Source organism: Solanum verrucosum, unplaced genomic scaffold (assembly GCF_900185275.1).
Source record: "Solanum verrucosum unplaced genomic scaffold, falcon-dt-bn FXZP01000252.1, whole genome shotgun sequence".
NCBI classification, from domain to species: domain Eukaryota; kingdom Viridiplantae; phylum Streptophyta; class Magnoliopsida; order Solanales; family Solanaceae; genus Solanum; species Solanum verrucosum.
In genome coordinates this window covers 1127308-1140276 of record NW_026019988.1, presented here as the reverse complement: position 1 = coordinate 1140276, position 12969 = coordinate 1127308, and the positions used below count along the sequence as shown (strand labels likewise).

The 12969-nt window shown below is 33.2% G+C and overlaps 1 protein-coding gene across 1 annotated transcript; it reads right to left on the bottom strand.

The window, feature by feature from the left end:
- Positions 1–7388: 7388 nt before the first annotated feature.
- Positions 7389–11892, bottom strand: LOC125819039 (kinetochore-associated protein KNL-2 homolog). Its single transcript, XM_049498552.1, has 4 exons — positions 11788–11892; positions 11603–11688; positions 9126–9270; positions 7389–8447 (listed from the first exon to the last, which is right to left on the bottom strand). The coding sequence occupies exons 1-4, from the start codon at positions 11833–11835 to the stop codon at positions 7491–7493; spliced, it is 1236 nt and encodes a 411-aa protein (XP_049354509.1). The 5' UTR covers positions 11836–11892; the 3' UTR covers positions 7389–7490.
- Positions 11893–12969: the final 1077 nt, after the last annotated feature.

The following is a 12969-nucleotide window of genomic DNA, read 5'->3' as shown; positions in this document are numbered from 1 at the left end:
GATTGGAGATATTTGGATCATAAGAGTATCATTCTGTCTTTGTTTTTTTTCAAGTTCTTGTTGGTTTAGTAATCTGCTATAAAGCCTAATCTGAAAGTGAAGGTTTCATGTATGTGTCAATGCAGGAACATTGTTGAGTTTCTACATCGATGTGAGGATGAGAAATTGGTTTCTTTAGATCGTCTTGGACAATCATTGTTCAATAAACTAGCTTTTAGGGTTGAGTCAGACACAAGGTCTATTTTTTTTTACATGGTATCAGAATTAGGTTCATCCCAGTTTTAATCGATGTAGGGCCCCTATTGAGGAGGTGTTGAGTTTTCACAATGATGTGGGTATGAGAAATTGGTCTTTTTATATTGTCTTGACAATTCTCACACTATGAACTAAACATTTGTGATTAGGTTAGGCCTAAAGTCCACTTCTACAAATAAAATACACATTCTTATCTAACCTGAAGTGTTTATTTTCAATCATTTGATTTCACCAGCTGGGAGGTCATAACTATCACCAACTCTTTATGTAAGAGTTAGAAGAGAAGGAAATGCTCTATTGGGTAGGAAAACAACAAGTTGGATAAGTATGTTTGAACAAAGTTGATCGCATATTTCAAAAAAAAAATTATAGAGTAATACACACAAAAAAAAACAAAATAATTATGAATTCTTGTTTTGTGATAGAAACTCCAAAAAGCAACGCCTGCTTTTCTAAAATTATAAGTATTATTTAATAGGTTGTCACCATTGAACCCATAAAATTTGAGCTCAAATAGAGTCGATCACACATATTTCAAAAATAATTATAGACTAATACATACAAAAATTAGAAAAAAAATCCTAAATTCATGTTTCGTGACTCCTGAACTCTAAAAAAATTGGTGAGGATCTTGTATAGACTATGAATATCGTTTACAAAGTCGTTACGGGTAGACCCATAACAAAGTTGAACTGTCATTCGCAAAAGAATTATGGAATAACGCACACCAAAAAACAAACATATTCTTGGTTTTCTATTTCATGATCCCTAAACTCCCAAAAAAATGGCATTCATCCTATAGATGTTATTAGTATCGATTACTGGGTCATTACATATGGACCCACAAAATTTGGGGACAAAAAAAGTCGTTCAATCATATTCAAAAATTATTGATTAATACACACAAAAAGTTGAAAAAATCCTACTGTCACTTTGTAACACCTAAACTCTAAAAATGTAAATTGAGACTATGGATATCATTCACTAGGTCGTCACTAATAGATTCAAATAATATCAATTCAGATACGTTGCTCGATTTGCGCCTTTGCACGCTCGACCGCTCCATGTTGCTCCCAATTGCACACGCAAGTGTACGTGGCCGCACAAGTAATATAGTGGCTCTTAAAAGAACCAGATTATTGAACTCAAAGGACTTGTCAATTAATTATTCTTACTAAATTATATTCATTCTAATTATTTATTTAAGGGGAGGATTTCAAAAGATGAATATATTAACTAAACTAAAAATAAATATAAAATAACTAAAAAGAAACAATTAACAAAAAAAAAGAAGATAGATGTTGACACAATCAATGAATGAATCGATCTAGGATTATAATTTAACTAACAATCATGTTTAGCATCAATTTCATCAACTTATTTGATTATCTAGTTATTGATTCACAGGGTTAAATGTATGATCATGGTCTCCCAACCTCTAATCGCCTACGATAAATGACAACCTAACTACATCGTTGAGCGGGGATAGGTTGGACCAAGTACCAAGCATTATGATTTCTTCCTGTATGGTGATCAAACATGGTTTCTAGGTATATCCCTATCCTAGATACAAATTAACCCTAATTATTAAGAGAAAATCATGCTCCTTATATTCCACGTTCTATCCTCTTATTCCTCTCCCGAGTTCAATTCGGACAATATGTTTATTTCAATGCTATCAAGCATCAAATAGTAATCACAAGAATATAAGAACAACTAATATGATAAACAAATCATGTCGAATCAAAATCACTAAACAATCATATTGTAAGTAAATATAATTCAAGAACGAGAAGTTTAACTCCACATAGACATATAGCAATTACAACCCATCATTCAAAGAAAAGATATAAAATAAATAAAAGAGAAGAAAAAAAGAAATCCTAAATCAAAAGTTAATTTCTACATTCATCCTCCTCCCAATAATTCTTCTTATCGACTATTTATAGATGTAGGAAGCTCTAACTAAAATAATTGAGTCCAAAATAAATTGAAAACCCAAAACCTTGACGGAATTGGATTCCACGTCCGAACGCTGGTTCGCCGCCTCAAACTTTAGTGTTGCCTTCAGATTCTGACACGTGGCCATCAGTTTAATTGCAATTCTCCTTCTTCCTTTGGCAGTTTATATGTTTATATATTATTATATTAAGTTTAATCCATTAAGTTGTCTGTTTAATTTACTTTTATAATCTTTCATTTTTAATTATTTTTAGCTCCAAATTTTTTTATTTTTCCACCAATTTAATTCTATAAATAAAATATATTTTTTAGCATAATTCATAAAATTCAGGCTAAAAAAGGACAGATATAAATACTAAATATAAGGTAAATAATGATTAAAAATATGTATTTTGGCCTCACATTACTCACCCATCCCACCTGGCCCATTCTAGCGGGGAATAACCTCAATCCGTAGAAGCTGCATCCTCAAGGGCTGAGTGATTATGCCAGTGATCAAGATATCAATCACATAAATAGATTATGTTCGAACAGAGTTGGTCAGTAATATTTCAAAAAAAATCATGAATTAATACACACGAAAAATAGAGAAAATTCTAAATTTCTATTTTATGACTTCTATAAATGCTAAAAAAAAATTATGTGGATTATGTAGAGGGCTATGAGTATGATTCACTAAGTCATTGCTGGTGGTTCTTAAATTTTTTGAGTCAAACTGACCTGATCTGTCATATTCTAAAAAATTAATGCACTAATACACAGAAAAGTTGAATTTTTTTTTTTGTTTGGTGACCCTTAAATGTGAAAAACAATAATGTGGATCACGTATAGGCAATAAAGTATGCTCACTAAGATATTACGAATGGTTCTTAAAATTTTGGAGCCAAACAAAGTTGGTTTGTTATATTTCAAAAAATTTATAGACTAATACAAACGAAATTGAGAAAATCCTAAATTCTCATATCGTGATCCCTAAAAGCAAAAAAAACTGATGTGATTCTTCAGGAGGCTATGGATATGATTCACAGGTCATTACAAATTATCCTAAAAAATATCGGGCTTAACAGACCGCCAATTATTTTCAAAAATTCATGAACGTTACAAATATCCTGAATTTTTTATTTTATGACACCTAAATACTAAAACATATGTGAATCAAGTAGAGGCTACAAATATGGTTTCCTAGGTTATTATGGATGATCCAGAAAAATCTTAGGCCAAAAAGAGCAGGTCGGTCATATTTCAAAAAAAATCATGGACTAATACACAAAAAATTGAGAAAATATTGAATTCAAGTTTTACGACCCCTAAATGCTAAAAAAATGTTGTGGATCACGTAAAGGCTATGAATATTGTTTACTATGTCATTACGGACGGTCCTACAATATATTGAGCTAAACAGAATCGCTCACTCATAATTTCAAAGATTTATGGACTACCACACACGGAAAATGGAGAATATCATGAATTCCTATTTCGTGACTTCTGAATGTTAATAAAATTGGTGTGGATCATGGTTATGGGTATGGTTCACTAGGTCATTACAGATGGTCCTAAGAAATATTGGTTCAAATAGTGAATGTTAGTTATATTTCCAAGAATTCATGAATTAATACACATGAAAAAGTGAGAAAATTATAAATTTTATGTTTTATCACACCTCTAAATGCTAAAAAAAAATAATGGTGTGGATCATGTGAAGGCTATGAGTATGGTTCACTAGGTCATTAAGAATGATCATAAAAAATTATGGGTCAAGTAGAGTCAGTTAATTAGTTTCCAAAATACATGGACTAACACACAAAAAAAAACTAAAAAAATCTAGAATTTCTATTTCTTGACTTCCAATCTCTAAAGAAAGTGGCATCCATCTTGTATATGCTATGATTATTATTCATTAGATCATTACAGATTGACCCACAAAATTTGAAACCTAACAGAGTATGTCAGACATATTTCCAAATATCAATGGACTAGTAACACGAAAAACTGAGAAAATTCTTGTATCATATTTTGTGACCCCTAAAATACTAAGAAAATGACATTCATTTTGTATATGCTATAATTATTGTTCACTAGGTCATCATGGAAGGACCCACAAAATTTGGGTTAAACAAAGTTGATCAATAATATTCCCAAAAAATTGTGAATTAATACACAAGAAAAATTTGTGAAATCCTAAATTTTAGAACAATGGTATTCATCTTGAAAAAATCCTGATTTTTTGTTTACAAAACCCCAAATTCTAGAAAAGTGGCATTCATCCTGTAGATGTTGTGAATGTCATTCACTATGTCATAACAGATGGACTCATAAAATTTGAGGTCAAACAGAGTCAATCAGCCATTTTCCAAAACATTCATAGACTAATTTACACAAAAAGCTAAAAAAAATAATCTGAATTCATGTTTCGTGACACCTAAACTCCAAAAAAATAGTGTTCATCCCATAGAGATAATGGGTATGAAACCAAGGATGAAACCACAAAATTTAGAATCAAATTGAATTGGTCTTTGGTCAATCATATTTTTAAAATATTGTGAACTAATACACACGAAAATCTGGAAAAATCATGAGTTCTTGTTTCCTCAAACCCTAAACTCCAAAAAAGTGTCATCTGTCTTGCAAAGGCATTAAGAGTATTTCACTAGGTCATTTTACAAATGAACCCACAAAATTTGAAGTCAAACAAAGTCTATCAATCATATTCCAAATATTGAATCTAAAAACAAGCTTTAAAATTATTATTTTTTTGGGAGGGGGGTGGTTGAGGGTAGGGACAAAATAAATTGAATTTTTCAACAAAAAAGTAATTGTAATTTGAAGTTGGAAGAGAAGTTTGGAAAATGTTTTCCTTAAGTTTTGAAGGGAAGTCATTTTCCTTAAATTGGAGGAAAATGAGTTGATTTGGAAAACATTTTCCAAAACATTTAACCCAACCAAACATGAGAAAATTGGAAAACATTTTAAAATGTTTTCCTTCATACCAAACACACCCTAAAAGATGTGATAATTCTAAATTCCTATTATCACCCCAAAACTTAAAAATTGTGATTTTAGCTCTAGAGAAGCAATTAGTATAGTTCAATAGATCAGATAAAATGGCACAACAAAATTTGGTTTCAAACAAAATCGATTAATTGTATACTGAAAAATTTATGATCAAATACACACGAAAAGCTAAGATTCTTCTTTGGGTCCACGGAATCGATCAATCGTATTCCATAAATAATTACTAAATTTTTCTTGGCGCAAAAACATCAAAATCAAAGAAGTATTAAATATTTTCATTTCATACAAACCCATATATATATACATAAACTTGATCAACAAACAATGACACCCCCGACTTTATATATACTACTAAACATGACTTACTTAAATCACTCATTTAATCTCTCTTTTTCTTTCTTTCCTATTCCTTCAAACCAATCAACCCAGAATGTCATAAACAATACATACAATAATAATCACACAATAAAATAAGAATTTAACTTATATACACTGACATCACGTATAAACACACAAACTTGACATCCCAATCCATTAAATTTTCACTTTCAATCCTTCACAAAAGTAAGTATTCATAGTTCCATGCATACATGGACTTAGTCCAACGTGTGAACGATGAAGTCTGCAGTGTCAACATGCATGGAAGTTTTGACACCATAACTCTCCATAGAGTTTGGCTCTTGATTATGAGCAATAAACCCAAGTTTCTCTTTTTGACAACGACGAGGAAAATCTGAAGCATTGCCATGGATGTTGGAGGGTGGATGGTAATACATTCGAGCAGTCTGAGGGCAATGAGAATGAAACCTAGCTACTATTCTCACACCTACATCCACCATCTCCATGTATTTACCCATGGATTATGTCTTTCTTCACAATGGTTCGATGTATAAGAAAACTTGAACAAAATTAATATAAATGCAGATGGTTGAAGAAGAAATGAGGAAGAGGAATATACCAAGTATATAGATTTGTAGAGGAGACTTTGAAACTTTTGCTTCTTCAAGATGGCTTTGACATTTAGTATACTTTCTTGTCCTTTCCATGTAGTTTTGAGTCTTTTTGACTTGTTAATTGTGTCTGTTCCAAATATGGTGGGTCAGAATATCATAGATTTGGTCAACAAAATTTTGTTCAATAATATCTAATTTAGACAAATAATATTGTAAGCTGCAATTTTGATGGAAGTCAATACCGTAAGATGCAATTTTGAAAACTGAAAACTGAAAAAATAAGCTTTGCAACTGTACTTTTGGTGTCAATTATATAATATTTCATGTTCTCGTTTTTTTATCAAGTAAATAATTTCATCAATAATAACAAGGCCAACTTGGCCGTATACATATATTTCTTGTTATAATACATACATGTAGCCTCTCTTACGCCAAAATTTAACTTCATGTAGAACTTACCAACTTGATTTACCTCCGTTTTAGTGTTGTCTACCTTGTCAACTTATCTGCTGCAAAAAGAGAGAAGGTTGATAAAATCATTAGATGAAATGATGCTGAAAGAAATTGAGAAAAATCTGTGCTGGATATACAAACATAATGCAATAACTTTGACAAAGTCCAAAATACAGCATCAGCTATGTTGAAGTACCTTGTCACATGAAGAAACTGACTAATCTTCCTCACATCACTTGGTCTTAGCACGACCATGATCTACTTATGAGGAACACAAAAAGGAAAAAACTGAAATGCTTTTTTCGAAAGGTGATTATTGTAATTGTATTCACAAAACAACACAAATTGAGTGCTGTAAATTTTGTACATGTGAGCAGAAAAAGAAAAGAAAAGTAAGACCTCTCCTAAACTTAGAAGGACTATATGAACTCTAATAGAGTTTCTGTCTAGTTAGCAGATTTCAGTTTACACCAAAAATGAAACAACAAAAGACAATCTAACTTAATCATCTGTAATGCTTCTCTTCAAAACACATGGAGTTCCTTTCTCACCAAACCACACACCAGAAACAAGGAACAGTTTTCCACCAGCTATTCCTTACTTTGTCTTGTCCATACTTGCATCAACATCGGTAAAGATCATGTGTACTCCCAGGCATGAATCATTTGATACCCACAAAATTCAGGAGGTGTGATGTAATCCATAACAAAAACAAGAAATACATAACCTTCAAAATTTACCTCCGTCGTGGACTACAATAACATAATGACAAATCCATAAACGTTATGATTTGAGGAATTTCCAGATTAATATCCACAGGTAGCTTATCTGCACAACAAAACTCCCATAACACCTTCACAGATATCTATTTCCTTCTTGACCTTGTTCTTTTAACCATTTCTTTTTAGCTCTGCTTCTTGTCAATGGACCATTACTCGAGTTAGTGGTGTTTACTATCCCAAAATCTCCCTGTCCAGATACTTTGTGCACAGCTCTCTTTTCTTCTTGCGTCTGGTGGACTTTGGTTTTCTTATATAAGCTAGCTTTATCTCTTATTAAAGGGCTGCTACTTGAGCTATTCTTATCAATATCTGTTCCACTCTCATCATTACATTTCTGAAGCACTTCTTTTCTACATTGTGCATCGGGCACATGGTTATCATCTTCTTTCCTCAAATTAGCTGCAGTTTTCTTCTTTTTAAAAGGAGGTTCATCCAGTGAAGGACCCCTGCTTGTGACTTGATTTCCACTTTTTTGGTTCAAACAAGAATTTTCACCAGCGGTAGGAACATCGTCACCACTTCTATGCAGTAGTCTATCCAAAAATCTCTTTTCTGGCATATCCTTTGGAGTAGCTTCCGGCAAGTCTTCTTTACCAGATTTTGCATCTGGTATATAGCTATCCTCTTGCTTCCGGATTGTTTTAGCTTTCTTCTTTTGACTAGGACTTCCATTCAGTGAAGGACTTTGGGGTGTGACCTGATTACCACTTTTTTGGTTCAAAGAAGAAGCTTTATCAACGTTAAAAGCATTGTTACCATATTTCTGCACTATTTCATTAAAAATACTCCTTCTTAGCATGCCGCCTTCTGGATCACCAGCACCCGATATCAAGAGATCTCGTAAAACATTGGCGGGAAGATGATCAACAGACATTGTAAAGGAACTACTTGTGCAATCAGCTGATGCGTTTGCTGACTCTGAGAAATCAGAAATTCCAGAAGCTGTATTTTCATTGGTTGATTCTCCAAATGACACAGCAGCAGACTCTTCCCAGTTGTATGGAAATCCAAGAAGGAACTTCTTGCAAACCTGTTGGTTTGAAATTTCTGTTTATTATCTTCATCAACAACAACATACCTAGTGTAATTCCACAAAGTGGGGTCTGGGGAGGGACGAGGGTAGAGTGTACATAGACCTTACCCCTACCTTGGAGGTAGAGATTGTTTATTATTTCATCTTCACAAAACATGATCTTATTCTAATTTGTAACTAACATGTGTATGCTCATTTTGGAGAGTCCATTTTATGCTTTAGCAGGCTTTCCTTCTTTAGGTTCCTCAAGGAGCTAGTTAAAACCACAAAAGCAGAAAAAGATTGTAGTTTATCTGTAAAAAATGAGTGATAGCTGGAGAAAGACTGTCAGAAGTAATTATTGAGCGGAGATTACTGGAAAGAGGTAAGCAAAAATTAATTAACAAGACAGGACCCATTGGATAGTAATATGAATTTTTAAGTCAAAAAGTTTCATTAATAAACACCAAATAATGTTAAAAAATTTGTACAAGATGCGTGTGCAAGTCATACATTGTCTTCCACCAAGATTGACAAACTATAGATAGTACTATGATTGCAACAGTTAATGCTACAGATGGGACCAAATAGAACCTCTAAAACTTCTTAGCTAACGTAAACCTCAATTATATGTTCCATCAAAACAGCTGCAAATAAAGCTGTCATATGAGTTAAGAACTAAAATAACTTCAATACCTCTGATGAGAAGCCATTTTGAAGAGTTCGACACCTATTAATGAAACCGCTAAGAAGAATGGTGATGCCATCCACTGTCACTAAAGTGGCAGTATCATGCCTCTTCGCAATTGTTGTGGAGTGGAAAACTCTTCCATCTGGTTTCCTAACGAAGGGAAACAAAATATCACATTACTTGATTCCAAGAAATGTCTTGTCACACGAAATAAATAATACAGTACTCTAGTTCCATTAAAGCACTTTTAAACTAAGACAAAGTTATGAATTAATATGCTTGCATATGAGTGGTCCAATAGGGACATCCAGAGGCAAAGATAAATAAACTTTTTATCTGTCATCTCATGGAAAAGAACCCAAAGAAAGGCCTTTTAACTGTGCTATGCTAATTATGTCCTGGAAATGGGATCATTGACAAAATTCCACACCTTCCAAATAACATTTTCGTATGCAACTTGGAAAACAATCCAACAAAAAGAACATTACTAGAACCGTGTTTCTTACTTGATCAATGCAATAAAACATGGAAAAGATTAGTACAATTTGTTTGGCAACTTGAGAGACAATCAGACCAAAATTCTGAAATCCACATATCATCTGTGTCTTGATTAAATTTTAACTAAAATAATAGCATGTATTAACCTCTTGTGAGATTAACAGTGTTATATAGAAATGAATACGGTGCTTCTAAAATCCAACATATCCACAAAATAAGTGTTGTAGAAATTGGAAGGATAGAAGGTTTAAGGCAAAGACATGCAATAACAATCTTTTGTCGACATTAAGAAACTGTGGTCGTTGGCTGTGGAGAACAATCTGGAAGACCATCACACCCCTTAGAGCTGATTGCTTCACTTGGATTGGAACTCATGAGGCTTGTTTAACACTTGACAATCTGCAGAAAAGAGGTCTCACTATATGAAGCAGATGCGTTCTATGTGAAAAAGCTAATGAATCAGTAAATCACTTAACGCTCCACTGTACTTTCACCAGGCAACTCTGGGACATGTTTCTAGCGATTTTGGGAGTTAAATGGGTTATGCCAGGTTGATAAAACTTGCTCTAAGTAGCTGGGATGACCAGTATTATTCTAAGAACAGATTATATTGGAAGGCAGCCCATACTTGCATTTTCTGGAATGTTTGGAAGGAGAGAAATAACAGGTATTTTAATGATAGAAGGGAAAACATACTTCATGTTAAATCTAGATGTTTGAAAAGTCTATACTTATGGTGTAAAGGAAAAACATTTTATCGGACATGAACTCTATGTTAGATCTTTTACATTCCTTCAACATATAGAAGGAAATATTTTAGTTTGTACTATACCTTATATTGCTATTTTACTGCCTTATTTTCTTACAACCCCACGTCGAGTACTTTTATTTTGAGCCAAAGGTCTATTGGAAACAGCCTCTCTACCCCATAAAGGTAAAGATAAGGTTTGCGTACATCCTACCCTCCCCATACCCCACTTGTGAGACTACATTGGGTATGTTGTTGTTGTACTCTTTTTTGTACCTTCTTTGGTACTCTTTAATGAAATCTATTACCTTTTTCATCAAAAATAAAATAAAATTGGTCATATAGAAATAGAAAATATTAGAAATGACCCAAAAGCTGGTACAAGTAGCACATGAAAAGGAAAAAAAATATGAGAGGTCGTTGAAATGGTTCAATCACGTCCTACATAGACCTCCAAATGCACTAAGTTATTTGATATTTGAATTGAATTAGCATAGAATGGGATCAATAAAGAGGCATCATAGTCCGACCACACAAATTTGGGATTGACCATTGTTGATTAATGGATTGATATATTGATTGATAGGACAAAACATTGCTCTTAAAACTACTCGCTAACTTTCCAGCACCCTGTAAAAGATCCAAAAAACTATCTGAGCATGTAAATTCAAATCCAACTTTAATAAATTCATATATTTTTTCTCTAATGTGATCCATTACCTTCTTCTTCGTGGTCAATGAAGTGGGAGGAGAATCATGAGTTCTTAGGTTCATATCCCAACAGAGACAAAAAAAAAACGCTAGATGATTTCTTTCCATAGGCCTAAGCCTTGGCTGGCAGAGTTATCACATGGAAGGTAGCAGGTACCTGCTGGAACAGTCGAGACGCAAGCTGACTCGAACATCATTATCACAAAAAAAAGGACATCCTACATTGCTCAGACTCTTCGAAAATATTGATGGGCGTGTGTCGGATTCTCATGCAGCAACATTTTTGGAGAGTCCGAACAACTACTCTGATTTCAACTCCCTGAATTAGATGAACTACTACCTCAAGAATCTTATACTCCCTAATAACTAACTAACTTATCAACAAAAATTCCAACTTTCATTCAAGAATACGTATATTCAACTCCCTGCACTACCTCAAAATCTTATAATCCCTATTTAACAGACTTTCCCAAAACAGAAAAAAAAAATCAGCAACATTCTAAAGTAAAGGGTAAAAAAAATTACTCTTTTGCAGTGAAACCTCCAATACCCAATCGCTTGCTTCCATCACCAATTTCAACTTTAATCAACCACCAATCATACAAGTAAACCTGCAAAATGTTAAAAAAAAACATATCCATGAATTTCTACGGAGTATATAATTGAATGTAATTAAGGTGAACAATAATTCATTAAAAAAAAGATTGTACTTGTTTGAGGAAGGAAGAAGAGAGAGTGAAACTATTTGCTTCCGCCATGTGAATGAACCCTAAATCGAAATGAGAAAATTCAGCTTGTTTTCTGGTTTAAGCGCGAAATATAATCCTTTTAAGTTTTAAGTATAAGAGTAGGGGTATTTTGGTCTCTTAAAATGTATATCAATGAACAAACTCCGTCAAAGCTAGAATAGATAGAATCGTGGAAAGAAACGGTAATGTTAAATGGCCAGAAAATTTGGCTAGAAATTTTTAAAAATTATAATATATTTTTTATTTTAAAATAAATTGATTATTTTTCCATTTTTTAGTTAAAAGAGTAAAAATATTTCTAAAGGTAAAATAATATATGTAAAATACCATTCTGATCAAATTTTCTAGCCAAAAGGATAATTACTTAAGGGATTATTTGGTAGTTGATTGGGTGTCCTGAAGTTAGGACTCTTGGAAGGAATCACCTAGGATCCTCTGATAATTGGTTTAGAAGTGAGTTACGCATACATAAAATAATTTTTTTTTAATAATTAATTTCTACATTATTGTGGGTGTCTACCAAGGATGGAATATATAGGAAGAAACCACCTAGGGGATCGTTTGGTAGCTGATTTGGAGGTAGAGGTGTATGTAGGAGGGGGTCATCGGGTTCACGTGAACTCATGCTCCCCTTTCGAAATCATATCTAGTAGTGTTATATTTTTTAATTTTTTGTTAAATATAGATGTGTGAACCCACATAAGAAGTATCATATAATGTGACAATGATTGGGTGCACTTTCCAGTGAGGTTAGAAATTTGACTTTTATATATATCTTGTCTTATTTCTCTTTTTAAGATGGGTAACAGCTCTAAAAGTGGTTATTGATAACATTTTTTGTGTTTTAATTAATTCAGCATTTCAATTTTGTATCTATAATTTTAAAATTTTAATTGTTTTCAATGATAAGAATCTAAATGTCAAACTGATTAGATCCATTTTTTCATAATAATGCACTTATCATGGATACGCCTAAGACTGGGCACCGGACCGGAATGGGACCACCGGATCGGAACGGGACGGTTTGACCGGGTTGTTGACCGGTACCGGGATGAACTGGACCGGAATTACCGGGATGGAGGCTCAGTTCCGTCCCGTCCCACTATATACCGGGATAGAACCGGGACGGACCGGAACGGAACG